Here is a 25635-nt window from a genome sequence, read left to right as displayed (position 1 = left end):
GTTTGAAACATTTATTAACTAGAGATGCTTTTGAGAAAAGCATATGTCTCCCACAACTGCCCCTATGAAAAATGTCTAATTTCTCTATATGGTTTAGATGAGTTGATCCAATTAGATGGTCTGGATGAGTGGATCCAATCAGTAATTCAAGGGCCATAAATCAAAAGTGCCTGGGCGGATTTGGCTAGTTATCGAACTTGGCTAAGGTCTTATGGCCAAACACATTTTGTTCAAGTTTGGTGAAGATGGGATGAGAAATGTTCGATTTAGGGAGCGGACAATTGTAAAAAGGCGGATTTTTCGGTAATTCAAGGGCCGTAACTCCAAAATGCCTAGACTGATTTGGCTAGTTATCAAACCTGACCGAGGTCTCGTGGTCAAACACATTTTGTTCAAGTTTGGTGAAGATCAGATGAGAAATGTTCGACTTAGAGTGCGGACAAGAGTAAAAAGGCCGATTTTTTGATAATTCAAGGGCCGTAACTCCAAAATGCCTGGACCGATTTCGCTAGTTATCGAACTTGGCCGAGGTCTTATAGTCAAACACATTAAGTTCAAGTTTGGTGAAGATCGGTTGAGAAATGCTTGAATTACAGTGCGGACAAGAGTAAAAAGGCCGATTTTTGGTAATTCAAGGGCCATAACTCCAAGACGCCTGGACCGATTTGGCTAGTTACTGAACTTGGCCGAGGTTTTATGGTCTACATTAACACAGTGTGCTTTGCCAGGCTCATCTTCCTTATACAAGTGTTGTGCAGTGAAAAATCAGACAAATTGTTACATAAGAGGACCATCATGGTCCTGAATCGCTCACCTGTCCCCACATGACCCAGTTTTGAACTATGATGTCGTTTTTTTCTATTTTTTGACCTACTGACCTAGTTTTTGAGCTCATGTGACCCAGTTTTGAACATGGCCTAGATATCATCAAGATAAAAATTCTGATCAATTTTTATGAAGATCCATTGAAAAATATGGCCTCTACAGAGGTCACAAGGTTTTCCTATTTTTGATCTAATGACCAAGTTTTTGAAGGCACATGACCAAGTTTCGAAATTGACCTAGATATCATCAAGGTGAACATTCTCACCAATTTTCATGAAGATCTCATAAAAATTATGGCCTCTAGAGAGGTCACAAGGTTTTTCTATTATTTGACCTAATGACCTAGTTTTTAAAGGCACGTGACCCAGTTTCAAAACTGACCTACATATCATCAAGGTGAACATTTTCACCAATTTTCATGAAGATCTCATGAAAAGTATGGCCTCTAGATAGGTTACAAGGTTTTTCTATTTTTAGACCTACTGACCTAGTTTTTGACCGCACTTGACCCACTTTCGAACTTGACCTAGATATCATCAAGATGAACATTCTCACCAATTTTCATGAAGATCCATTGAAAAATATGGCCTCTAGAGAGGTCACAAGCTTTTTCTATTTTTAGACCTACTGACCTAGTTTTTGACTGCACATGACCCAGTTTCGAACTTGACCTAGATATCATCAAGGTAAACAGTCTGACCAATTTTCATGAAAATCCATTGAAAAATATGGCCTATAGGGAGGTCACAAGGTTTTTCTTTTCTTAGACCTACTGACCTAGTTTTGGACCGCACATGACCCAGTTTCAAAATTATCCTAGATATTATCAAGATGAACATTCTGACCAATTTTCATGAAGATCCGTTGAAAAATATGGCCTCAAGGGAGGTCACAAGGTTTTTCTATTTTTAGACCCTACTGACCTCGTTTTGGATCGCACGTGACCCAGTTTCGAGCTTGACCTAGCTATCATCAAGATGAACATTCTGACCAACTTTCATTAAGATCCAATGAAAAATGTGACCTCTAGAGTGGTCACAAGCAAAAGTTTACGGACGCAAGCACGCATGGACAGATGCCACGCAATCACAAAAGCTCACCTTGTCACTTTGTGACTGGTGAGCTAAAAATCAGTTAGCACAAAAGTGAATATTTTTAATATAGAAACTACAATACCGATAAATTATTAAAAAAGTTTATGTTGCTAAAATTTTAAGTAATGACAGTTCTTTATGTTTTTATGACAGATGTCAAAACTTTATTTTTGTCTCTACTTTGACACATTTATGCACTTTATCTTTGATAGTCCAGAATGTGCTAAAAGGTTTCTAAATGTATTTATGATAAGGCCATTGTGATCGTTTGGATAATTTAAACGTTAAGACTTCCTGACTGATAAGATGTTGATTGCTGTCAAAACTTCTTAATATTTTAAATACTTGTCATTTTATTATCATGTATGCTTTCTTGAGTTTGATTAGTTTATACTGTTAATTATAGTCATAATAAGGGTCATTTTAATTGGTCAGTTATTTTATGTTGAGGGAAAATATATATTTTCAAGACAGCAGGATTCGAAAAAAGAAAAAAAAGAAAAGAATAGATTTGGATTTCCAAGTTGAAACACTGGTTTTCCACTAGAACACTAGAATTGTTAATACTTAAATCTTTTTTCTAATTGTTATATTTTACGGATAACCGTGTGAAAATTGTTATTTGTTGAATGTGTGGTTTTCCACTGAAGAAAAATAAAACAGATAATCTGGAACTGTGTTTTATTATATGGACATAATAAGTAGTGCCATTATATTTTATAACATTCCATAACATATTTTTCGGCATTACACAAGTCAAAACTAACAGAAGAAAATTGATTTTTAGATTCTCATCCTGCATACCCCCGTCTTAAACCCCTGCTGGGCTAAATACGGATATCCAAAATTTTTTGTCCGGATACTGATACACTTTCATAAGCATTGCCAAATTCTCCAGTCTAAAGAATATATTTGACAAACTGCGATGATGCAAAGACAATTTAACAGCACTGGACAGTATCTGATACTAAAGTCTACAATGACAATACCCTTTAATGCAGAAAATTAAGAACAAGAGGACCATGATGGTCCTGAATCGCTCCCCTGTCCCCGCATGACCCAGTTTTGAACTGAGTATGAAATGGTTTTTTCTATTATTTGACATAGTGACCTGGTTTTTGAGCTCATGTGACCCAGTTTTGAACCTGACCTAGATATCATCAAGATAAAAATTCTGACCAATTTTCATGAAGATCCATTGAAAAATATGGCCTCTAGAGAGGTCACAAGTTTTCTATTATTATTTGACCTACTGACCTAGTTATTAAAGGCAAGTGACCCAGTTTCGAACTTGGTCTAGATATCATCAAGGTGAACATTCTGACCAATTTTACTGAAGATCCATTCACAAGTATGGCCTCTAGAGAGGTCACAAAGTTTTTCTATTTTTAGACCTACTGACCTAGTTTTTGACCGCACGTGACCCAGTTTCGAACTTGACCTAGATATCATCAAGATGAACATTCAGACCAACTTTCATACAGATCCCATGAAAAATATGGCCTCTAGAGAGGTCACAAGGTTTTCTATTATTTGACCTACTGACCTAGTTTTTGAAGGCACGTGACCCAGTTTCGAACTTGACCTAGATATCATCAAGGTGAACATTCTGACCAATTTTCATGAAGATCTTTTGAAAAATATGGCCTCTAGAGAGGTCACAAGGTTTTTCTATTTTTAGATCTACTGACCTAGTTTTTGACCGCACGTGACCCAGTTTCGAACCTGACCTAGTTATCATCAAGGTGAACAATCTGACCAATTTTCATAAAGACCCCATGAAAAATAAGACCTCTAGAGTGGTCACAAGCAAAAGTTTACGCACGCACGGACGCATGTATGACGGACGCTGCACGATCACAAAAGCTCACCTTGTCACTTTGTGACAGGTGAGCTAAAAATGTTCATGAAATATTGGCAGTTGTCACCGCGAGCAGACGTTCTGACAGCCTACTTTCAAAAATATACAAGAGGGTCATGATGACCCTGGATCGCTCACCTGAGTAATATGAGCTATATGTTTCAAATGTCAAACTGATGATTTTTAGAAACTTTTTGGAAGATTTTCCTATGTACAATCAAGTAACCCCTGGGGCGGGGCCAATTTTACCCCGAGGGTCATGATTTGAACAAAGTTTGTAGAAGTCTACTAGGCAATGTTACATATCAAATATCTAAGATCTAGGCCTTATGGTTTAATTTTAGCAAATTTAATCAAGTAACCCCTGGAACGGGGCCAATTTGACCCTGGGCGGGGCGGGTGGGGTCAAGATTTGAACAACTTCTGTGGAGGTTAACTAGGCACTGCTACATGTCAAATACCTAAGCTCTAGGCCTTCTGGGTTTTTTTTTAGAAAATTTTGAAGATTTTTTATGTACAATCAAGTAACCCCATGGGGCAGGGTCAATTTGACCCTGGGGGTCATGACTTGAACAAATTCTGTAGAAGTCCACTAGGCAATGCCACAAGTCAAATATCTAAGATGTAGGCCTTCTGGTTTATTTTTAGAAAATTTTTGAAGATTTTCCTATGTAAAATCAAGTGACCCCTGGAGCGGGTTCAATTTTGACCCAGGGGGTCATAATTTGAACAAATTTTGTAGAGGTCCACTAGGCAATGCTACATGTCAAATATCTAAGCTCTAGGCCTTCTGTTTTTATTTAGAAAATTTTGAAGATTTTTCTATGTACAATCAAGTAACCCCATGGGGCGGGGTCAATTTGATCCCAGGGGTCATGATTTGAACAAATTTTGTAGAAGTCTACTAGGCAATGCTTCATGTCAAATATCTAAGATCTAGGCCTTCAGGTTTATTTTTAGAAAATTTTTGAAGATTTTCCTATGTAAAATCAAGTGACCCCTGGGGAGGGGTCAATTTTGACTCCAGGGGTCATGATTTGAACAAATTTTGTATAGGTCCGCTAGGCAATGCTACTTGTGAAGTATCTAAGCTCTAGGCCTTCTGGTTTATTTTTAGAAGATTTCTGAAGATTTTCCTATGTAAAATCAAGTGACCCCTGGGGCGGGGTCAATTTTGACCCCGGGGTCATGATTTGAACAACTTTAGTGGAGGTCCATTAGGCAATGCTACATGTCAAATATCTAAGCACTAGGGCTTCTGGTTTTTGAGAAGAAGATTTTTAAAGATTTTCCTATGTAAAATCAAGTGACCCATGGGGCGGGGTCCCCGGGGTCATGATTTGAACAAAATTGGTAGAGGTCCACTAGGCAATGCTTCACACCAAATATCTAAGCTCTAGGGCTTCTGGTTTTGGAGAAGAAGATTTTAAAGTTTTTCCTTTTGGTTGCCATGGCAACCAGAACTCTGCATGGAATTCAATTCTTTGAACAATTTTTAAAGAAGACCATCCAAGGAACATCCCTGTGAACTTTCATCAAAACTGGCCTGTTGGTTTAGGAGGAGATGTTGTTGAAAGGAAAGTGTGGACGGACGGACGCTGGACGGTGAGCGATCACAATAGCTCACCCCGAGCACTTTGTGCACACATGATGCACACATTTTTTATCCGTGATGCACAAAATCAATTAAAGGCATTTTTTTCGCCATGTTTGATTGGTGTTTCCAAAGTTTTCGACCAATAAAAATCATCCTAATGGTATTTGACGATAGGTGGAGCATACTTTGTTGACAGGTGAAGTTCACAATCCATAACAGGATCAGTTTATGCTAATTGATTATGTCATATTTTTACAAGCTGATTAGAAGCTATTTTCATTACACATAACATTGGAAAATAATCAAACTGGGTTTTTGAAATGCTGATCAGGGTGATCGATTTTGGCTTCCTAATTGGGATAATCCCGATTAAATCTGGAGGGTTGGGAAGCATGTTGCACGCAAAACTTTAATTGACCTAGTGAGGTTGATAACTGACTTATAACAAGAGCTGTCAATAATGGTGACAAATGCCCCTGCAGCGCCTTGACCTGGTGACCCCAAAGTCAGTAGGGGTTGTGTACTCAATAAGTACTATCAGCATGTGAAGGCTGAAGGTCCTGGGTGCAGTGGTTTGCGAGTAAAGTGCCTTCATGCAAAAAGTTAACGTTGTGATGAACTAACAAACGAACGGACAGACAGTTGAAAACTAATATGCCTCCCTTTGGGGGCATAAAAAGTAAGTTTCAAATCTATATGTCTTTAAGTTATAGCTGTATGTAAAACCTGGATTTTCGAAGTCCAAAAAGGTAAAACGCTGGTCAAAATTTTGAGACTTGATGGTATCAACTAGTTTTATAACCCAAAAGACACAATCATATGAAGTTTCAATTCAATATCTGCATTACTTTTGGAGATTATAAAGTAACTTGCATGTAAAACTTTAACCAGGATTTTTTTAAGTCCAAAACGGGTCATAATTTGCCCAATTTACATGCAGAACTCAAACATAATCAAACTCAAACCCTGTGATTTTGGACTAGAAGATTTTCAAAGTCTTTCCCTACAAAGAAATCTATATAAACCATGTGACCTCCAGGGCACTTTGATCCTAGGGGGATAATATGAACACTTTTGGTAGAAGACTACTAGATGATGCTACATACCAAATATCAAAGCAATATGTCCTGTAGTTTTAGACAAGAAGATTTTTAAGTTTTTCCTTTCCAATCTTTGAACAATATTTAAAGGAAACCATCCATGGAACATCTCTGTGAAGATTCAATGAAATTGGCCTGGTTGTTTAGGAGGAGATGTTGTTTAAAGGAAAATGTTGCCAGAGACCAACGACAGACAACCAATGACCACAATAGCTCACCCTACAGCACGTTTTGTGTGCTCAGTTCCTGTGTTACTTACAAATGGAGCTAATTTCTGAACATCACCAAGTGTCATTTTATGGTACAGTTGCTCTTCATCTCTTCGCTGCTCACTAGGAACTGTTATCTGTATAAAAAAAATAATAAAAATTATTTTGCCTAAAAATAATTACATTTATTTTCTCACGAAATGAATGGATATCTTGTTGCTAGGTGTGTAAACTAGAAACTATCGTTGTTGTCAAGTAATCTGGTTTTGTGATTTATTGGTTACCTGTCTAAACACAATAGAGTAATGATGAACGCCTTAGCGTCTGGGAACCACTCAAGCGTTATATTAACTTCGGATCACGTGCAATATTCACAGTTGAATTTAAGGTGTACTGGCTAGCGTTTCAGATCGATGTTAAATTGAATAGCTAGATCTACATGCCACGTGGACGATACAGAGCGCGCCAGGAACGTAGAGGCAAGCCAGCTTGTTTGGAGGATGACCAAGGAAAGCAAACAAAAGACGGTGGATTTTCCAATAAATCTCATGCATCAAACAAATGCTGGTAGGTCTTTTGTTATTGATTTGAAACACGCAAATAATTTTGTAGTCTAATAATTACCGTTCTTCTGTTGAGAATCTAAATATGGGGTGTGGCGGCCCTAATTATTATGATTTGCAGATTCGAACCAAACCATTAGCGTTTCTCGTTTAACAACTGTAAAATTTGTTTTTCTGGTACTTCCAAAACACGAGATTCACAAATAGCATTTCCGCTAACTATTTGCAAGGTGCTCGTAGAGCAAGTTAGTGACGTCACGTTGCATAGGACGAGGACACTTTGCACATTTAGTTCTAGCAAATAGCATATTTGCAGAGGGTCTTACATTAATCTCGCCTTGGAATCTAAAAGGGACCGTTGAATTGTCTAAATAGTGAATGGCCCAGTATCATGAGTATGCGGGTTAAGTTTGGACGAGTTTATCGGAACTGGGCAGAAAGATTGTAAAGAAAAACTAACGTCTTAGATAGTAGATAAATTTGTTTTATTATTTATACTAGTAGCTTTATGTCAATTGATGTTCAAGTAAGTTTTTATCATACATGCGCTTACAATCACCGGCTGTCATCCTGCGATAAGTAGCACAGGACCGGGAGAATCCGCCGGCATGCGTGAAACGTAGGCACCTGCACAAGTCTGACCAGGTTACACAGCATAGTTCTATCGGGATCTTAAAATCAGCAAATTCACTAGTCAAAATTTATGATTTGGAAGTACTTTCAAATCTGCCCCTGAATGATCTCATTAATGTATACGAGTCCACGTGCATTCAAATAATAAGAATTTAAGATCCACTGTTTAATTTCAAATATAAGGTAAGCTGGTAGGTTTTAGGCCAATTCCAACATCGCGTATAATATTGTTCTTAACATTTCTTTTAAATTATCAAATTCTATTACAACATACTTGGCTGTTCAGGACAAGTTTACCATTTGTGTAGCGAATTTAGAAGGTTGTCACAGGAACGGGTAATACTGGGTTTAGTTGATCTATACCAGTTGTCCGCTAAGTTATATATTTAAAAAAAAAATCGTCTTATTTTTGGTCTGGTCTGAGTAGGCGAATTGTCAACACCAAATCATTTCTGAATAGATCATATAACACATGTCAACGATATAAATTTGTATCACGATAATTGGTATTCGATGTTTGTAAGTCACATCAGACATCAAAAGAGCAAACCAGTTTTAAGCTTCTGCTTAATAAAGGTCAATTGTAGCCGCAGTCTAATACTTCTGGAATTCTTTTAGAAATGCGACACACCATTGTGTAAGTGTTGGCAGGGTCAAAACGGGTTTTTAAATCAGTATATGTAGAATTTACAAATTAGTCAAAATTATTCGATGTTCAGATTCTTTTATGTTTATGACGGGGCAATCTTAGCGAGTAGGATATTGTCCATTATGAAAACTTATCTCAATAATTCCTGGGATCGCGCAAAATTTGTTGGATTAAGATCATCATTACCGAATTTGCTATATAAACAATTTAAGTCTAAATACATTAAATATTTCTTTGAATTGACAAAACTTAACTGATACTTTTACTAAAGACAGACATGTCAACGTCATTTATAGGCATTGGATTGAATTTGTATTCGTGTGCGTGTTAAGATTTTGAAACACCATATAAGTTTCAAGTTTATTCATAAGTTCTCAGTTTATATACATACAAAAATATGAGATAAATACAAGTTTTTCAAAGAAAACATTTCATTTAGTCACGCAAATATGAAGGCAACACATTGACTTTGTTTTGAGGAAACTATTTATAGATATTCAAACACGATTACAAAGTTAAAATTAGGTCAGATTATGTCAGTCAGAGAAGTGTGTCGCTAACCGAAGCGAAGTGTAATATTGAAATAGAAACGTGCTTGCCTGACCATTTATTCGTAATGGGACTTCAGTGCGATTGTGCAATCTATTTATAGAATGGTTTGTTGGTGCTACTGGACCGAGGAAATCTATTGTATGTACTATTAAGATTTGTATAGAAGTGAATTGTATTATATCGTCATGTCTAATACGACTAATTTCCGAACTCGTTGAAAGGAGACAGTTTTTATTGCCTAAATTAATGGGGTAAGAGGTTGGATTCAGATTTTAAATTGATTGATTGGGACATAATTCTTTAACTCAAATTTGTATTCAAAGCAAATAAATTTTACCTAATCTATTACTTATTTCGTTCAAAGGTTGAAACCTGAGTTGTATTATACACCATTATCACGAAAACAACGATTTGGTTAAAAGTTCTTTCTAGATAAAAAGGTCTTATACACAGGTTTAACGTGATTTCATTTAATCTGCACGTGATGTTGGCAAGATTTGCCGTGCATGTCATGTCTGTTAAGTTGCCAATTTATTTATATTTAAAGTTACATGGTTCAATTAGGTTCGTTTATAGAACAAATATAATTGTGATAAAAGTACTATATTTGATTTAAGAAATCTTACTCAGAATTTTTGGGGGATAAATTTTGGCAAATTTATTGTGGCCGAGAAAAATTCTGTCGACCGCGGGGGCGATCGGGCGTGCTTACGAACATTGTCATAGTATGGATGTTACTGTGTAAAAGGTATTGCTCTAGTGCTTTGGCAATATCTGACTAGCCTTGCTTAAATGTGTCATAGCCTTGCTTATGTCATAGCCTTGCTCATTATAGTATAGTTGCCTTGCTTAGAATTACAGTACGTTGCCTTGCTCCGTTGGTCCGCTAAATATTCCTTCATTACTTTGGCAGCCAACCCTCGAGTTATGGGGAATGTTTAATTTACTGTGGTGTACTGTAGCCTTGCTCCGTTGGTCCGCTAAATATTGTGGTGTACTGTAGCCTTGCTCGCTTTGCTGAGAATCACAGTACGTTGCCTTGCTCCGTTGGTCCGCTAAATATTGTGGTGTACTGTAGCCTTGCTCGCTTTGCTTGGAATCACAGTACGTTGCCTGGCTCCGTTGGTACGCTAAATATTCCTCATTACTTTGACAGCCAACCGTCGAGTTATGGGGGTGTTTGGTTTACTTTGGTGTACTGTGGTATCCCTTGCGTTCGTGTGGTGCTGATTGTTGCTTCCACAGCAAACTGTGGAGTAATGATGTGGTGCTTTACAGGCGCGTCTGGTTTCCTCCCGGTCGACAGGGTTACTACAAACAATGGAGTGGCCAAACTTTGCCATACTATTTATAATAACTTTCATATATGTGAATTACATAATTAAAGTTGTTGCTTGCAGTATCATATGCACCTATAATCAGTATAGCCTATGTGAATGTCATAATACCTAAATGTACAAATAAACATGTAGTAAACTGTGAATATTGCAGTTGTTTCTTGTGTAGAATTTCGGGTAGTAAAATAATAAAAATCATTTTGCCTAAAAATAATTACATTTATTTTCTCATGAAATGAATGGTTATCTTGTTGCTAGGTGTGTAAACTAGAAACTGTCGTTGTTGTCTAGTAATCTGGTTTTGTGATTTATTGGTTACCTGTCTAAACACAATAGAGTAATGATGAATGCCTTAGCGTCTGGGAACCACTCAAGCGTTATATTAACTTCGGATCACGTGCAATATTCACAGTTGAATTTAAGGTGTACTGGCTAGCGTTTCAGATCGATGTTAAACTGCCCACCCGCCACACCCCAATAATAAAAATTTCTGTTGTTATGCTAAAACTAATTATATTATCGCATTTTAAATTCTGCTATGGCAATCTAACTGTTCTGTGAAGTACTTATGTTACAGATGATATGCTGCCATTTGGATGTTAACATTGGAAGTGAACAGAATGCAGGCACCTTTCACAGATACAGAACTGAACAGATTCCTGGGCTACAAATCAATCGTGAAACAGACAAATCCAATTTGGTAATAACTTTTTCCAGATGGCTGATGATGAGAAACCTAGATGACAATTTACCAAGTTATGCATTGAGGACCAAAAGAAAAAAGAAAAAAAAATATAGACATTTTAGTTATACTGATAAGAATTTATTTAAAGTGAATCTAAAATTCAAATTAATCTTCTTTATCTTTATACTGATGTCACTCCTAATATATTAAGGGCCGAGAAAAATTCTGTCGACCGCGGGGGTGATCGGGCGTGCTTACGAACATTGTCATAGTATGGATGTTACTGTGTAAAAGGTATTGCTCTAGTGCTTTGGCAATATCTGACTAGCCTTGCTTAAATGTGTCATAGCCTTGCTTATGTCATAGCCTTGCTCATTATAGTATAGTTGCCTTGCTTAGAATTACAGTATGTTGCCTTGCTCCGTTGGTCCGCTAAATATTCCTTCATTACTTTGGCAGCCAACCCTCGAGTTATGGGGAATGTTTAATTTACTGTGGTGTACTGTAGCCTTGCTCCGTTGGTCCGCTAAATATTGTGGTGTACTGTAGCCTTGCTCGCTTTGCTTAGAATCACAGTACGTTGCCTTGCTCCGTTGGTCCGCTAAATATTGTGGTGTACTGTAGCCTTGCTCGCTTTGCTTAGAATCACAGTATGTTGCCTGGCTCCGTTGGTACGCTAAATATTCCTCATTACTTTGACAGCCAACCGTCGAGTTATGGGGGTGTTTGGTTTACTTTGGTGTACTGTGGTATCCCTTGCGTTTGTGTGGTGCTGATTGTTGCTTCCACAGCAAACCGTGGAGTAATGATGTGGTGCTTTACAGGCGCGTCTGGTTTCCTCCCGGTCGACAGGGTTACTACAAACCGAGGGGTTAAAGCCAGAACGGTATAAGTCCACGTTTTACTGAAAATCACTTTTTTAGACTTTTTAATACCTTTTTTAAAGCTCCTTCTTTTGCCCTTATCTCTGGCACCATATAAGGTATAAAACCTAAGATATCAAAGGGAACCATATCGCAATAAGTGCTTATCATCAGTATTGTTGTATGCCAGAACGTTATAAGCGCATTAACATGAAAACCAGAAGGATTTAAGTGCACTTAGTTCCTTCTGGCGGTATACATTTTGATATATTATGTAAGGTAAAAAATGTGCCAAAACGATACAAGTGCACTTAAACCATTCTAGAAGTAACAAATTATGTTAATAATTAAAGGCGCAAATGAAATATGATCACTTAATACATTCTGGAATTAACACCTTTGGTTAATTAGGAAAGAAAAGACTTTCAGAACTTGTATCCACAAGGTAAATAATTGTTAATTGTAAATGGAAAGTAATATTTTTATTAAGGTTTATGTTATAATCACATGAAAACTTATATTGTTCCCTGCTAAAATGGTGAAAACTCCAGATTTAACAGTATTCTGCCATATTCGTATATATTAAATAGTTTGGCAAAGAAAAGTATTAAAACTATGAGAGGGAATTATAAAAGGAGGTAAACAATCAGTTTTTTGTCAAGCTTGTGCAGTGAACAGAAAACAAAGGGTTGACAGAACAGATGACAAAACTGTTGAGACCGTTTAATCAGGATTAAATGCTTGACAGAGTTATGTACTCTTGCCTATAACTGGACATGGTGATGGTAAACAGGTGTTGAAAGTTTCAAAGCTTTATCTCAAAAGACTTTGTCAAAATGTGGACTGGTACAAAAAACTTAACCAGGGTGTGACGCCGACGCCGTGGTGAGTAGGATAGCTCTACTTATTCTTCGAATAGTCGAGTTAAAAATTAATTATGTTTGTTTTTTTTTCTCTTATTTTTATAATGCAAGCTGTACTTTCGTAGTTCAAGTTTTACCTTTCTGTACCTATCACTCTTTGTATTAACTCCGTGATTTAAAAACAACATTGACCTGGAAGTGCACTGTTTGCTGCTATCTATATATATCCAAATTTTCCTATTGTCCATTAAATTCAAATGTAAACCGGAGGTCAATTAACCTCTACTGGTCCAAAATAAACCAGAGTGCATAAAGTTACACAGGTCGCATTTTATATTTTCATTGAATAAGAATGTAATATTGTGTTCTACAAACTACTCGATAAATGAGTCGTCTACTGTGTTTATAATTAGATCTAAGTCATCCGCATGATTTTGAGTACAGACAATGTTGGCCACACCTCCCAGGGAAATTCAAATTCAAATCTTAAAACTTCACAAAGTCACCTTTGCAAAATAAAGCAGAAACCAAACTTTTAACAAGAGGACCATGATGGTCCTGAATCGCTCACCTATCCCCACATGACCCAGTTTTGAACTGAGTATGACATTTTTATTTCTATTATTTGACACAGTGACCTAGTTTTTGAGCATAATGTGACCTAGATATCATCAAGATAAAAAATTCTGACCAATTTTCATGAAGATCCATTGAAAAATATGACTTCTAGAGAGGTCACAAGGTTTTTCTATTATTTAACCTAATAACCTAGTTTTTGAAGGCACGTGACCCACTTTTGAACTTGACCTAGATATCATCAAGGTGAACATTCTCACCAATTTTCATGAAGATCTCATGAAAACTATGGCCTCTAGAGAGGTCACAAGGTTTTTCTATTTTTAGACCTACTGACTTAGTTTTTGACCGCACATGACCCAGTCTCGAATTTGACCTAGATATCATCAAGATGAACATTCTCATTAATTTTCATGAAGATCCATTGAAAAATATGGCTTCTAGGGAGGTCACAAGGTTTTTCTATTTTTAGACCTACTGACCTAGTTTTTGATAGCATCTGACCCAGTTTTGAATTTGACCTAGATATCATCAAGTTGAACACTCTCACGAATTTTCATGAAGATCCATTGAGAAATATGGCCTCTAGAGAGTTCACAAGGTTTTTTCTATTTTTAGACCTACTGACCTAGTTTTTGACTGCACTTTACCCAGATTCGAACTTGATCTAGATATCATCAAGGTGAACATTCTGATCAATTTTCATGAAGATCTCATGAAAAATATGGCCTCTAGAGAGGTCACAAGGTTTTTCTATTTTTAGACCTACTGACCTAGTTATTAACCGCACGTGACCCAGTTTCAAACTTGACCTAGATATCATCAAGGTGAACAATCTGACTAATTTTCATAAAGATCCCATGAAAAATATGGCCTCTAGAGAGGTCACAAAGTTTTTCTATTTTTAGACCTACTGACCTAGTTTTTGACCGCACATGACCCAGTTTCAAAATGACCTAGATATCATCAAGGTGAACATTCTGACAAATTTTCATGAAGATCCATTGAGAAATATGGCCTCTAGAGAGGTCAGAAGGTTTTTCTATTTTTAGACCTACTGACCTAGTTTTTGAAACCACGTGACCCAGTTTCGTACTTCAACTAGATATCATCAAGATGAACATTCTGACCAATTTTCATGAAGATCTGATGAAAAATATGGCTTCTAGATAGGTCAAAAGGTTTTTCTATTTTTAGACCTACTGACCTAGTTTTTGACCACACGTGACCCACTTTCGAACTTGATCTAGATATCATCAAGGTGAACATTCTGACCAACTTTCATAAAGATCCCATGAAAAATATGACCTCTAGAGAGGTCACAATGTTTTTCTATTTTTAGACCTACTGACCTAGATTTTGACCGCACATGACCCAGTTTCAAACTTGACCTAGATATCATCAAGGTGAACATTCTCACCAATTTTCATGATGATCCATTGAGAAATATGGCCTTTAGAGAGGTCACAAGCTTTTTCTATTTTTAGACCTACTGACCTAGTTTTTAAACCCATGTGACCCAGTTTCGAACTTGAACTAGACATCATCAAGATGAACATTCTGACCCACTTTCATAAAGATCCCATGAAAAATGTGACCTGTAGAGTGGTCACAAGCAAAAGTTTACGCACGCACGCACGCACGGACGACGGACGCCACGCGATCACAAAAGCTCACCTTGTCACTTTGTGACAGGTGAGCTAATAAGATGTTGTAAAAAGTCACTATGTACAAATTAATGTGCAAATTAAAAGAATATCTTTCTACTGATTGACAAAAAGAGGCGTTTTTAACTATAAGTCGGTTATAGATCCACTTATTGACATTCTAATGCATTAGGTTTTGCCTTCACTATGCTGCGCTCCGATCTGGCAAACTTAATAGCATTAGAAAGTTAATAAATTATCTATAACTTACACTTTCAATATCAGACTTTACCAAAATATTCTAAAACAAGAGGACCATGATGGTCCTGAATCGCTCACCTATCCCCACATGACCCAGTGTTGAACTGAGTATGACGTCGTTATTTCTATTATTTGACATAGTGACCTAGTTTTTGAGCACATGTGACCTAGATATCATCAAGATAAAAAATTCTGACCAATTTTCATGAAGATCCATTGAAAAATATGACCTCTAGAGAGGTCACAAGGTTTTTCTATTATTTGACCTAATGACCTAGTTTTTGAAGGCACGTGACCCACTTTCGAACTTGACCTAGATATTATCAAGGTGAACATTCTGACCAATTTTCATGAAAGATCTCATGAAAAATATGGCCTCTAGAGAGGTCACAAGGTTTTTCTATTTTTAGACCTACTGACCTAGTTTTTGACAGCACATGACCCAGTTACGAACTTGACCTACATATCATCAAGCTGAACATCCTTACCAATTTTCATGAAGATCCATTGAGAAATATGGCCTCTAGAGACGTCACAATGTTTTTCTATTTTAATACCTACTGACCTAGTTTCTGACCGCATGTGACCCAGTTTCGAACTTGACCTAGATATCATCAAGATGAACATTCTGATCAATTTTCATGAAGATCTCTTGAAAAATATGGCCTCTAGAGAGGTCACAAGGTTTTTCTATTTTTAGATCTACTGACCTAGTTATTGACCGCACGTGACCCAGTTTCGAACTTGACCTAGATATTATCAAGGTGAACATTCTAAATAATTTTCATAAAGATCCCATGTAAAATATGGCCTCTAGAGAGGTCACAAAGTTTTTCTATTTTCAGACCTACTGACCTAGTTTTTGACCGCACGTGACCCAGTTTCAAACTTGACCTAGATATCATCAAGGTGAACATTCTGACCAATTTTCATGAAGATCCATTGAGAAATATGGCCTCTAGAGAGGTCACAAGGTTTTTCTATTTTTAGACCTACTGACCTAGTTTTTGTCCCCACGTGACCCAGTTTCAAACCTGACCTAGATACCATCAAGGTAAACATTCTGACCAATTTTCATGAAGATCCATTGAGAAATATGGCCTCTAGACAGGTCACAAGTTTTTCTATTTTTAGACCTACTGACCTAGTTTTTGACCCCACGTGACCCAGTTTCGAGCTTGACCTAGATATCATCAAGATGAACATTCTGACCAACTTTCATAAAGATCCCATGAAAAATGTGACCTCTAGAGTGGTCACAAGCAAAAGTTTACGCACGCACGCACGCACGGACGCCACGCGATCACAAAAGCTCACCTTGTCACTTTGTGACAGGTGAGCTAAAAAGGAATATGTACAAACAATCTATTTTTAATTCTTATTAAAACACCATTTTGTAATGATAGCAAAAACTACATGAACTTACGTTAGCCAGTTTAGTCTCGAACTCTATAACTTCTAACATCTGATCTCTCGTACTATTTTCTTCACCACCAAGTAAAACCCCAACTCTAGTCATGTAGTCAAGGTAAGCCGACAAAACCTGCAACAAAACATATAAATGAGCCACGGCATGAGAAAACCAACATAAAGCATTTGCGAACAGCATGGATCCAGACCAGCCTGCGTATCTGCGCAGTTTGGTCATGATTCATGCTGTTCGCTAAATGTTTCTCTAATTACAATAAGCTTTGAAAGCAAACAGCTTGGATCCTGACCAAACTGCGCGGATGCTCTATGTTGATTTTCTCATGGTGCGGCTAAATGTTTATAAGGCCAATATATTATTTTTAGTTCCTCATTCAACTAAGTAAGTAGTCCTTATACTGGGATTGTAAGCAAGAATTAATTTACACTAAGACTTAAACAGGTCAAGTGTTGGGAGTCCTGCTGACAGCAGAATCAGATTATGGACTACACAGTTGTTCAGTCGATACTCATTGCGATACCATTTTATAAACAATCTTTTAAAGTCAAAAATTAAACATAAAAGAATTCAGTAAAAACAATGCAATAAAAAAAACCCAGCAGAAATGACAACAATCAGCACAGATATATAGTTTCCAAGAAAACTCACAAGGAAATGCATAGTTCTAATGTATGAAACTACAACTTGCGCTATTTTCACCATTTTCTTTTATTTAAAGAGCAACAAAATGCTTTCTAATCTTTCATTAGCTTCATCACCTATTAAAATTTCAAACAACAGAAAGCTGACATAAAGTAGAGAAATCGTTCTATTTTAAATTGTTGGAACTCAAAACTATTACGTGTTATGTTGATAGGTCAAACATACCAGTAAACAAAGACAAGAGGGCCATGATGGCCCTATATCGCTCACCTGTTATCATTGCACTTGAGGACAAGAATGTCCTCAGGAAAAATATCTAAGTCCAAAGGACAGGAACAACAAAGGGAAGAAATTTAACCAAAAAGAAAAAAAAATCTTACAAGGTATAGATATGTCAAAATACACCTAAAAATTGGAAGTACCATCCATGTTGTACCACAGAAAGTGGTATCAGTTTTTCCCTACGGCCAATAATAAAAAAGTTACTAAAAATAAGCTATTTATAGTAATGTAAAAGGGAAGTAATTAAAAAAAACCAAAAAAACATTGTAAGTGAACAAAAGAAGGATCTGCCAAATAAATCTGTTGACATAAATGAAATTTCAGATCAGTATCTTCATTAGTTATGGAGATATACCCATTTTAATTTGAAATAAAGGGAGGTAATTTGACATAAAATCAGTCCATAGTTATCTACCCAACTAATAACAATAATGTAATTTCAAATAAGTCCTATTAGTACTTGCTGATATAAATTCATTTTGATTACAATCAAGGGAGGTAATCAGATATAAAATAACTCTGGAACCTACAATTGGATCTGATTTGTCATGGAATCCAAGATTTATTGTTGTTGAAGATACTTTGGAAGTTTGTATCAAATAAAACCATAAATGAAGTCTCTATATGGCTGCAAAAGCCAAAATATCCAATTTTGGACCTTTAAGGGGCCATAACTCTGGAACCCATGAATCTGGCCAGTTGAAGAAAGGAAGCAAGATCTTGTGGTGATACAAGTTGTGTGCAAGTTTGGTTAAAATCAAATCATAAATGAAGCTGCTATTGTGCAGACAAGGTCAAAATAGCTAATTTTAGCCCTTTCAGGGGCCATCCCTCTGGAACCCATTACAGGATCTGGCCGGTTCAAGAAAGGAACCGAGAACTTATGGTGACACAAGTTTTGTGCAAGCTTGATTAAATTCAAATCATAAATGAAGCTGCTATTGTGCAGACAAGGTCAAAATAGCTAATTCTGGCCCTTTCAGGGACCATCACTCTGGAACCCATAATGGAATCTTGCCAGTTCAAGAAAGGAACCAAGATCTTATGGTGAAACAAGTTGTGTACCAGTTTGGTAAAAATGAAATCATAAATAAATTTGCTATTGTGCAGACAAGGTCAAAATAGCTAATTTTGGCCCTTTCAGGGGCCGTAACTCTGAAACCCATAATGGGATCTGGCCAGTTCAATAAAGGAACCAAGAACTTATGGTGATTCAAGTTGTGTGCCAGTTTGGTAACAAGAGCTGTCACTAATGGTGACAAATGCACCCGCAGCACCTTGACCTTTGACCTGGTGACCCCAAAGTCAGTAGGGGCGGTGTACTCAATAAGTACTATCAGCATGTATCAGCATGTGAAGTTTGAAGGTCCTGGGTGCAGTGGTTCGCGAGTAAAGTGCCTTCATGCAAAAAGTTAACGTTGGCCCCTGTGACCTTGACCTTTGACCTGGTGACCCCAAAGTCAGTAGGGGTGGTGTACTCAATAAGTATAATCAGCATGCGAAGTTTGAAGGTCCTGGGTGCAGTGGTTCGCGAGTAAATTGCCTTCATGCAAAAAGTTAACGTTGGCCCCTGTGACCTTGACCTTTGACCTGGTGACCCCAAAGTCATTAGGAGTCGTATACTCAATAAGTACTATCAGCACGTGAAGTTTGAAGGTCCTGGGTGCAGTGGTTCGCGAGTAAAGTGCCTTCATGCAAAAAGTTAACGTTGGCCCCTGTGACCTTGACCTTTGACCTGGTGACCCCAAAGTCATTAGGGGTGGTGTACTCAATAAGTACTATCAGCATGTGAAGTTTGAAGGTCCTGGGTGCAATGGTTCACGAGTAAAGTGCCTTCATGCAAAAAGTTAACGTTGGCCCCTGTGACCTTGACCTTTGACCTGGTGACCCCAAAGTCAGTAGGGGTGGTATAATCAATAAGTACTATCAGCACGTGAAGTTTGAAGGTCCTCGGTGCAGTGGTTCTCGAGTAAAGTGCCTTCATGCAAAAAGTTAATGTTGTGACTAACGAACTAACGAACGAACGAACGGATGGACGGACAGTTGAAAACTAATATGCCTCCCTTTTGGGGCATAAAAAATCAAATCATAAATAAAGCTGCTATTGTGCAGACAAGGTCAAAATAGCTAATTCTGGCCCTTTCAGGGGCCATAACTATTGAACCCATAATGGGATCTGGCCAGTTCAAGAAAGGAACCAAGATCTTATGGTGATTCAAGTTGTGTGCCAGTTTGGTAAAAATCAAATCATACATAAAGCTGCTATTGTGCAGACAAGGTCAAAATAGCTAATTTTGGCCCTTTCAGAGGCCATAACTCTGGAACCCATAATGGGATCTGGCCAGTTCAAGAAAGGAACCGTGATCTTATGGTGATACAAGTTGTGTGCCAGTTTGGTTAAAATAAAATCATAAATGAAACCACTATCGTGCAGACAAGAAATTGTTGACGCACAAAAATAGCAAATTCTGGACCTTAAAGGGGCAATAACTCTAGAACCCATGATGGGATCTGGCTAGTTTTGAAGGGAACTGAGATATCATGCCAATACAAGTTTTGTACAAGTTTGATCAAAATTGCTTGCAAAATGTGGTCTCTATCTTGTTCACAAGAAATTGTGGACGGACGGACGACAGACGAAGTGTGATCACAAAAGCTCACCCTGCCACTATGTGACAGGTGAGCTAAAGATCAGCAAAGATATATAGTTTCCAAGAAAACTCACAAGGAAATGCATAGTACTAATATATACAAGAAACGCGGCAATGCCACGAAACCAGGTTTTCAACACTTTTCATAAGAATAAACAAGAGTGCCAGAATGTCACAATATACGCCCGTCACAGCATTTTTTTTTACTCTAGCACCTGTATTTGCAGATGTAATTTTAATTTTGTGGTTGTTTAGTAATCATTGTAATTCTTTTGTTTTTCTAAGTCCACAAAAAAACTCCTTACCAGGTAGAGATACCTTAAAATACACCTAAAATTAGAAAGTAACAACTATATTGTACCACAGAAAAGTGGTCTTGGTTTTTCCCTACGGTCAATTATAAAAAAGTTACAATATAAGTTATTTATAGTAACAACTAAGGGAAGTTAATCATAAAAAAAAAATAAAAAAATAAAAAAATACAAAAATACAAAAAAAAAAATTGTAAGTCCACACAGAAATCCTTACCAGGTAGAGATTGGTCAAAATACACCTCAAAATTGGATGTAACATGCATGTTGTACTACAGAAAAGTGGTCTCGATTTTTCCCTACGTCTAGTAATGAAAAAGTTACAATATAAGCTATTTATAGTAACAACAAAGGGAAGTAATTCTAAAAAAGGGAACTGCACAAGACACTTCGTCTCATGATGGTGTATAATTGTGCCAAGTTACATCAAAATCCCTCTATGCATGAAGAAGATATGCTCCGGACAAAGTTTTCATTCTTGTATCCTTTGACCTCTAAGTGTGACCTTAGACCTAGGGACCTGATTCTTGCGCATGACACTCCGTCTCATGATGGTGAACAATTGTGCCAACTTTCATCAAAATCCCTCCATGCATGTAGAAGATATGCTAACCCTAACCCTAACCTAACCCTATTTTTAGTAACAATGACCTTGACCTTGATCCCAGAAACCCCAAAATCAATCCCAAGCTACAACTTTATATAAGTTAAGTTATTGACCGGAAACCCTTTTTCTATTTTAAGTAACAGTGACCTTGACCTTGACCCCAGAAACCCCAAAATCAATCCCAGCCTTTGTCTTGATATAAGCTACATACATACCAAGTTTTATTCAAATACCTTTACCGAAACAAAAGTTATTGACCGGAAACACCAGTCTGACGCCGCCGCCGCCCGCCCGCCCGCCCGACCGACATCTACCCCAATCTAATAACTCAGGTTTTCGTTGAAAACCTGGTTAAAAACTACAACTTGCGCTATTTTTACCATTTTCTTCTATTTATAGAGCAACAAAATGCTTTCTAATCTTTCATTAGCTTAATCACCTATTAAAATTTCAAACAACAGAAAGCTGACATAAAGTACAGAAATCATTCTTTTTAAAAATTTTGAACTCAAAACTATTATGTGTTATGTTGATAGGTCAAACATACCAGTGAAAAAAGAAAACAGGACAAAGCAATACAAAATGTATGTCCATTTTTGCTGAGGTTTTCTGTTTGCAGAAGTAATAAGTCTCAAACTTTCCGGGAAACAAAATTAAAATGCAATGTCAGACAATGAAAATTTCAGAAATTTTCCTTTAAGCGTCAGTTTCAGTTTTCCATTCTCCAGTTGCAAGAGCAATTAAATTCTTATTATATATTCCAAGAACATCATGTGTGCAGTATATTTCCAGAAAATATATCATATTTCAAGAATTATGAATCTAGCCATGAATTTCAATATGAAGAATCAATATCATTTTCCAAGGCAACTAGAGTGCTGTTATTTCAATTTTACTCCAGAATTTTATTATGATGAAGCATGTTCAATAACCTGGAAGAGAAACATTTAAAGATAAAATCTTATAAAAGTGGAACGCATCTTGGGGGAAGCTCATATATCAGGTTTAAAAGAAGCAATGCCTAAAATATATATGTAAAAAAAATATCATTCATTTTTCAAATATCATTAAAAATGTTTAAATCATCAGAATGACGGTATTCTGAGGTCATGTGATATTTAGCATTCTACATGCACTGAAAAACTGCTCTTCCAAATGTGATCTAATTCTTTATTAAAAGACAAAATTAAAATGAAATGATGCATAGCATAACTATCTTAATCAATTAAAACACACAAAGTTGTTTATACTCTGTGCAGAATGACTCAGAAATAATCTTTGCACCCTAACAGTACTACTACACAAGAAAAGTTACTGTTTCCAGTTCTGGCATGTACAAACACAGACATGTGACATCCTACTGTGCACGAAGAAACTGTTCTATCACATTTGATCTAAAATTTTACAAGCTGTTTATAAACCACATATCATGCCCCAACTGATAGTCTGACAGAGGTAAGTGGGTATGTAATTTTGTATGATGTGACCATGACCAAATAACCAAGTAAACATCAGCGGACATCTACTGACTACAGGCAAGAAGACTGACACCATTTTTAATCTCGAGACAACTGTGACCTTGATCATTGACCTTCTGACCCTAGAACTGTCATCAGTCTCAAATAATTTACCTACCAAGTTTGAGGTTCTTGCCCAAACCGTTATCATCAATATTAAAAGTAACTGATTGGAAACTGAGGATATGGACTCACCACCTTCAATTATTTTGCAGAAGGGGATTGGAGAGGCATCTAAATGATTCTTTTTTTATAGCTAAAAGCTGCCTACAGGCCAAGGTACAAGTGCAGATATCTCAACCAAAACTAAAGTAATTGAGTGGCCCCCTATCCCATTAAACAGCCTGCCTAAACAACACTGCTAATCTAACAAACTTGTGGTTATTAGAACTTGGTGGTCTCTGTTCACAAGAGGCCTACAGCATAGTTTCGACTATATTGGTTTAAATCATTTATACAGTCACTGTTGTTTAATACAAGTCCAGTGTGTCATCCTAGAAAATTTGTAATCAGATTAAGTGGCTGACATCTATCAATTATGCCCCAAGTCTCCTGCAAATTTCTAAGAGACACACAAATAAGAGCTGTCACTGACTGTAGCATATAAAACATGATCTTGCATCAATAAATATCTCTTTTGTGCTTTTAAGTTGAAGATTTATTCAGCTCAAGTCAATTTGTTCAGCTCTCTACAGTTCTAGGCTTTCTCTAATCTGCAAACACTATCTTAATTTTACTTACTCTTATCTTCAGAGAAGGATTTATTAAAAATTTATTCTCTCTAAAGGATTTTTTCTATTTGTTAAAGGCTGCCTTAAATTAACTGACTTTTCTTTAGAGACAGATTTATTAAGACAGTATTTTCTCCCTAAGCGTTCTTGCAAGCCGGACAGGATTTTCCAGTATTTTTTAGCATTTACTGGAAAAACTCATTTTACACTCAGGGGTGTAGGATGTCTCGTATGCTGATATTTATGAAAGAATGTGTAAGTTCATATGCTACTAGATAATAAAATTGTGCTTAAAAGAAAACCATTTGTTTTATTCTATGTCTTCTATTATACAACAAGAAAAGAATCTATCACTACCTGAAGTGCAAATGGGAATATCTGGCTCTTGGGTAACTGTTCTGCGGTAACTTAGCACAGCCTCGTTACCGCCTAAACAGTTACCCTACAGACGATATTTCATTCTGCACCATCACCCAGTGAAAGATTCTTATAATCTCTAACCTGCAAAGACTGTCTTAACTTTACTTAGACAGATTTACTAGGAGAGTATCTGATTTCTCTAATCTTCAAAGCTTGTTTTTAACTCTACTTACTTTATCCTCAGAGATTGATTTATTTAGATAGTATTCTCTCTCTGGCAGCCCTAACCCTCCTTGATCCACCTGCAACCATATGAATGTTTGTTCACATATTACACTGCCAATGAAACCTTATCAAATCCTGAGCATAAATATTCAATACTGTAAAAACATTACAATTTGTGGGGAACTAATTTTTCTGGTTTCTGTGGCCTTGACAATCCATGAATAATAAATCCAAGCAAAATAATAAGACCCCCATTAATTTCATCTTCAAATGCTGAGATCCACAAAATCATATCCGCACAAATTAACTGTTTGTCTACATGCCAGCAAAAATTAAATGTTTTCACTTTCTCGCTACTGTACCATGGACATACATAAGTTATATAAATGACACTAAAACAGAAAACTGACCAAGCAAGAGAATAAAGTATTATGCTCTACAAAGTCTTCCCCGACCCCTACCTCAAAATTGGGTGGGTGGGGTGGCAGCACAAAAATCTTTCCATTATGAATCATTATTTGTAGCTATATATGGATATCCAATCAACTTACCGTGATTTGTGATGCATTTTTTTTAAGGGTCTATACAGAACATTTGAGACAAAATTCAAGTACTTTTCAAGGACTATCTAAGGATTTCTTTCTTTTTTATTTTTAAGGAATATTTATCTCAAAACCAACTCTACAAACATTAATCTGAACAACATTTATCAACATTTACCAAAAGCTGTGTCTGTCATAGTAGAAATTGCACTCACATGTTACTGGATTAAATATGTTCACTGACTGCTACTTATGACCACCCAGTATACTGGTGCATACAAGGATCCATAAGTAATCAAGTACCACATTTTCCTTCAAATCATCTTCATTTTCTTCCACTTTTCTTTTATAAAGCAAGCTTTTGGGTGAAATTAAAGTACATCTTTTTCAAATTTCAAGCATTTTTAAAGGTTTCTCAAGGTTTTAATAATTTTCAAGGAGTAGTCAAGGACAAGCATAAAATTCAAGGACTTTTCAAGGTATGTGCAAACCTTGTTTTATCAATCACTACCCATTCCCAACAAGATAAATACACACAATCATAACTTTCTGAACCATACCTGTATTATATTTATTTTAGAATTTTTGTCATCTTCTCCAATGTAGTACGAGAAAAACACGCCAAACACTTTCATCTTTTCAAGTGCATCCTGGAAGCTCCATTTAGTTTTATCCCAAATTCCAGTTCTGTTTGATATTGACCAACCACCGAACTGCCGTACAAGGTTTTCTAACGGTTTGCTTCCAAGTTTGTCTATTGTTTTATTTTTATCCATACATGATTGAAAGTACAATTTAGCTTTTATTTCTGCATCACTTTGGCTTGTGTTAATTGGTCTCTCTGAAATAAAGATAAATACTTCATTTCTCACAATACTGAAAGATGTATATATAGGGTTCCGATCTGTAGGTAAAAACCATGAATCAGAACACACTTTTTACTGATACAAAAAACAACACTGAAAATTTAAAAGAAATTTTTTTTAAATTTTGACGTGATATGCACAACATGATATCCTTTTCC

General features: G+C 36.6%; 2 protein-coding genes across 5 annotated transcripts in view; one reads left to right on the top strand and one right to left on the bottom strand.

The window, feature by feature from the left end:
* LOC123527773 (uncharacterized) overlaps nucleotides 1-25635 on the top strand; it is a 188998-nt gene that overhangs the window by 21878 nt on the left and 141485 nt on the right. The window lies entirely within an intron of this gene.
* LOC123526978 (endothelin-converting enzyme homolog) overlaps nucleotides 1-25635 on the bottom strand; it is a 154068-nt gene that overhangs the window by 86164 nt on the left and 42269 nt on the right. For all 4 annotated transcript variants that reach the window (XR_008367158.1, XM_053523775.1, XM_053523774.1 and 1 more), the window contains 4 exons: nucleotides 25172-25452; nucleotides 24078-24146; nucleotides 16741-16857; nucleotides 6737-6823 (listed from right to left, as the gene is read on the bottom strand). Coding sequence is in view for 3 of the 4 variants with exons in the window: in XM_053523775.1 (XP_053379750.1) it covers nucleotides 6737-6823; nucleotides 16741-16857; nucleotides 24078-24146; nucleotides 25172-25452 (554 nt within the window). In the remaining variant the exon portion in view is untranslated. The remainder of the gene's footprint in view (nucleotides 1-6736; nucleotides 6824-16740; nucleotides 16858-24077; nucleotides 24147-25171; nucleotides 25453-25635) is intronic.

The sequence above is a fragment of the Mercenaria mercenaria genome, chromosome 14 (genome assembly GCF_021730395.1).
Source record: "Mercenaria mercenaria strain notata chromosome 14, MADL_Memer_1, whole genome shotgun sequence".
Lineage (NCBI taxonomy): Eukaryota > Metazoa > Mollusca > Bivalvia > Venerida > Veneridae > Mercenaria > Mercenaria mercenaria.
Note: the sequence above shows the minus strand (reverse complement) of the source record. Positions and strands in the feature narration are given on the sequence as shown.